At 37.9% G+C, this 4,313-nt stretch overlaps 1 protein-coding gene across 1 annotated transcript; it reads left to right on the forward strand.

The window, feature by feature from the left end:
* Nucleotides 1-848: 848 nt before the first annotated feature.
* Nucleotides 849-3,232, forward strand: LOC108681130 (splicing factor 1). The gene is made up of 3 exons (XM_018170123.2): nt 849-918; nt 1,235-1,289; nt 1,564-3,232. Exons 1-3 carry the CDS (start codon nt 910-912, stop codon nt 2,199-2,201), a joined length of 702 nt encoding a protein of 233 aa, XP_018025612.1. The 5' UTR covers nt 849-909; the 3' UTR covers nt 2,202-3,232.
* Nucleotides 3,233-4,313: the final 1,081 nt, after the last annotated feature.

The following is a 4,313-nucleotide window of genomic DNA, read 5'->3' on the forward strand; positions in this document are numbered from 1 at the left end:
CCGCCAGTGATTGGCTGATTGAGCGATGTACCAAAAACTATTTATGATAGTATGGCCTGATCTGGAAACCGCTTTGGCTATGCTGCCGCTCTCGACGTCAAGACAGGTGTACTGCCGCCCTACTGCGCTGATAAACCGCTGTATCAGCGGTACTGTGCTTTGCTATTAACATATCAACTTATTCGCTTCCATTTTTCATTTGGCTGTCGAATTTATGTTATATATCAATGTAATCCTGATTTTTTCATTCCAAGCCATTCATATATAGTAGTACTTCAGACATATATAGGCTTTTGGCGACAGGACTTTGTTTTCTTAATTATTATTAAGATTATTAATTTACTAGACCACAATCACACAGGTTGACTAGTAAGAAAAATTACTCAGATAAATGCAAATTAATAATGATTTGCCATAGTCTCGAAAACAGACAATTGAAATTGAATAGAAAACGAAACAAAGTATAGATAAAGTATAACCCCGCCTAGTGGCGGCTGCGGAGAGGACAGTCAATCACTGACGGCTTTTAGATCTAAATCCATCAATGACAGACGATAAATCGACAATAAATAATAATAATTAATCGGTATCTTACAACTGACCGAACTCTAGTGAGTTTTGATAGAACAGCTCCCAGTCCTGCAAGCCCCTAGAATATTACTCTTAGCAACTGTTAATTAATACCTTGGTTGAGCTGCGTCCATGGATACTGTACGCATATTACGGTTCGTACGTACACCGAGTCTGTCAAATCTACGCAAACGGGTAGATCGTAGATCGTCGTGTGATAATTATAAAGACTTGCATGATATAAGTTTATTTATCAGCCGTTCTATTATATATTTTTCAGTATCAAAGTAAAGTCGCTGCATCGCCTCAGAAGTAACCTTCATAGTCAAAGTGATCAACATGAATTTGGTAAGCTTGGCGACGGGTATTTATCGAGTTCCGTGAAAAAATCATTCACGAACTTACGTGAATTAAATTTCGTTTAAAAAATATTTAGTATTCTACGTAGCATACTTCGGGTGAAATCGGTCTCCTCATTAAATTTCAATAGTAATTATTTCAGAAACAGATAAGTGAACGTAAATATGTGGTGCTCCTTTCTTACCTGAGTACTGCTAAAGCTCAATTAAAGACTAGCAATTAAAATGTGCTTAAATCGGCCCAAATTGGCTTTTATAAACGCATACAAATATTTATTAATTAAAATTCTCCTGATTCCCTTCAGCACTGTTGGCTGGTCGTCTGCGGCCTCATGATCACCGCGGACTCGCCTACGCGAGGTGAGAGCTTCTCTTGAAATCAACTCCTGTGATCAATAGGAATTCTATCAATTTTAAATTAAATTAATCAATTTAATTCTCAACCATTGAATAAGGCAAGGTAACTAATGTTGAAGATATTTATTTATTTTCCCATGTTAAACGATCCTTATTTTACGCAATATTCAACATTACATTATATGGTATTTGGTCATAAACGCTTGTTTGCTTCATAACAATTTTGTTTTCTTTAGTACGTATATCAGCCTCTCACAAGCGTTCGTGTATATTTCAGTATCTGGGCGTGCATTCTTTGCCATCAACCTTGATCTGACGAAGGGAGGCATCATTGGTGGACTTCATAGAGCTTTCTTCGGTGAGCCTCCTACACCACCACCCCCAACGACAACTCCACCACCACCACCACTTCCAGCGCTGCCTCCCCCCGGATGGTTCCAATGGTTGGCTTTAGCAGCACAGAACCCATACTACCTTAACAATATACAGTATACGACGACTCAAGCTCCTACTACCATAACTCAACCACCAACAACCACAACTCAACCAACGACTACCACTACTCAATCAACAACAACAACTCAACGACCAACCATGACCCAGCCACCTCCAAGCCCATACCTGATGGCGGGTGGTCCCCTAGATGGAAAGCCAGAATTATGGAACCAATGGCTCGTTGAGGCTCCGGTACAGCCTTTGGGGCCGATGCCATCGCTATATAATAGTTTCTATCAGTTATCAATGGCAAATGGAAACCTGGGGAATAAGGTGGAAACAATTTACACGGATTATGGCATGCTAGGAGGTCCTACCGAACGCAAAATGAATCTTAAACTGGTGACGAACGGTAGTTTCATTCCACCAAGCTTTACGCCAAGTCCGAATTGGCGAAGTCTGTCTTGGAAGAAAAAATAATTCGAATTGTGTATGCCAAAATTCGGCATAATTAATGACTATATCACCTTGCTATATCAATTCTCAAAAATCAATTGTAAAATTTTCCAATTCATGATATGCAAGCATGCTTAGAATTCTCGAGTTTCTCTATTTCGAATAATGCACATTGCACACCCGATACCTAATAATAAATATTGAGCTGCTATCATCCGGAAACATGTGAGAGAGCAAGGCTATTCCTCAATAAAAATGAACAAGTTTTATTAGAAAATCTGAAACTGTAGTGCTTTGACTTTGTTTTTTAATTTTTAATTCAGAGAAACTAGTATGACTTTTAAACATGTGTTGGTAAATAATGAAATTACTGGGTAATTAATTTAATAATCCAATTTTGTGGGCACTTTTTGAACTTTTGTGGGTAATCCGGACCCATTTTACACCGGCTAATTGAGCGCGTATCAGAAGTACGTCCACTCTCAGCTTGTGCTGTGGGCAAGAATGCGAGTCAATATTTCGTCAATATGGATATTTATAATTTCGACACTTATTTTTCTGAGTGTCCCGCTCACTGAGTCCCGCTCTCACAGTGAAATTCGTAAACTACTCATCACTATTAATCATGGGGATGCGCCAAACTTGGGTTATCACAAACGAGTTTCGCAAAAGTTGTCAGCATTCACATTTTTAATTCCCCAAGTGAAATATTTTTCTTCCTCATTGTTCTTGTGAGAAGATTAGCATGACTCACAATTTATAAAACAGGTAGCTGAATAAATTTAAAGGAGTTGGGCATCGCTAAAACGTAAATGCGAACTGTAAAATCACTGAATAACTTGAGAGGCATTGGTGATGACGGAAGTATTAAGTTATCTATAGTTAAGTTGAATTAAATGTAGAGTTGAAGTACTTAATCAGGTAATTGATTGATGCTTGCTGATTAACCTGATATATTTATAAGCTTCGTTATTTGAATGGCAGTTCATTCGGAATATGCTCGGATTATGCGACATCATGATTTTGTCCTAATGAAAACATTTAATAAACTATTATTCAAGCTGGATTTTTTTCATGAACTCATTTCAAATCTAAGAAGGAAACTTATGAGTTTAAACGTATACATTTTCTGAATGTTCAAGTTTTCTTCCGGGTATTTAATAAGTCAAACGCATCAAGTGAAATAATGAACAAATAGTTCTTTCGCAACCAAATTGCTTTTCGATCATAATCTGAATCATACAGCTTGGTGTTAGGCTTCAGGACTTCCTTTTAATCTGAATTAGTTCGTCTTGCCTCCATCTCTGTGCAGCATTTACTGAGCGAAACTCATTAAAAATAATGAAACTAAATTTCCCTACGTAATCATTGCGAAATTTTTTACAGCCTCGTATTATCTAAATTCTAAACAGAGACCTGACTTTATGCAGCTCTGTAAAGCTTCCTCTTCTGAAAATAAGTTTTAGGCTTATCCAAAGTTTTTCTCTCAAACAGCTTTACTTATAAGTTGCAACTGGTATTGTGCAGCTTTAGTAACAACCACACCGGTTAACATAAGGATGAAGCATACATGTTATAGAGGATACACGTGAGAGGTTATACGCTGCCGATACTGCTTGTGAACATCTCCCCCCCATACCTGTCGCAAAAGTATTCATTCACCAGTTAGTCTTCAACTTTGCAATCCACGCTCACATTAATACGCCGGCTAAAACTGTCACCATGGCAACCACAAGCAGTCCTATGTTTACAGCCGTCGCCTTGAAGATCCTCAATATGTGGCGACAAAGGATCCTCCACCCAGACAGCTAATAAGAATTGAATTTAAAATTACAATGTACCACTCGGAGCCTCACCGATTTGTATCTCAACTTGGCTCATGACAGTGCAAATCAATTTAGTAGCAGCAGTACTTGTTGACCATACAGTTATCGCATTGATCCTATTTTGGACTGACTCCCTACATCACATTTTGCTACCAGAAGTAGTTGAAAATTTGACGTATAGAGTCTGCAGAACTCTATACGTCAACGATTACCAACGATTTGAGTGACATCTGCATGTAAAACAAATGACCAAGTAAATGAACGTAAATTTGAATATACAAATAACAAAGTCATGATAATGCTGAAGTAA

This window comes from Hyalella azteca, unplaced genomic scaffold, assembly GCF_000764305.2.
Source record: "Hyalella azteca isolate HAZT.00-mixed unplaced genomic scaffold, Hazt_2.0.2 contig5366, whole genome shotgun sequence".
Classification (NCBI taxonomy): Eukaryota; Metazoa; Arthropoda; class Malacostraca; order Amphipoda; family Hyalellidae; genus Hyalella; species Hyalella azteca.

Excerpts from the sequence above, each read along its gene's own strand:
- LOC108681130 (XM_018170123.2), top strand. Across the intron at positions 1,290-1,563 it reads CGCGGACTCGCCTACGCGAG|TATCTGGGCGTGCATTCTTT; the intron begins GTGAGAGCTTCT and ends TGTATATTTCAG.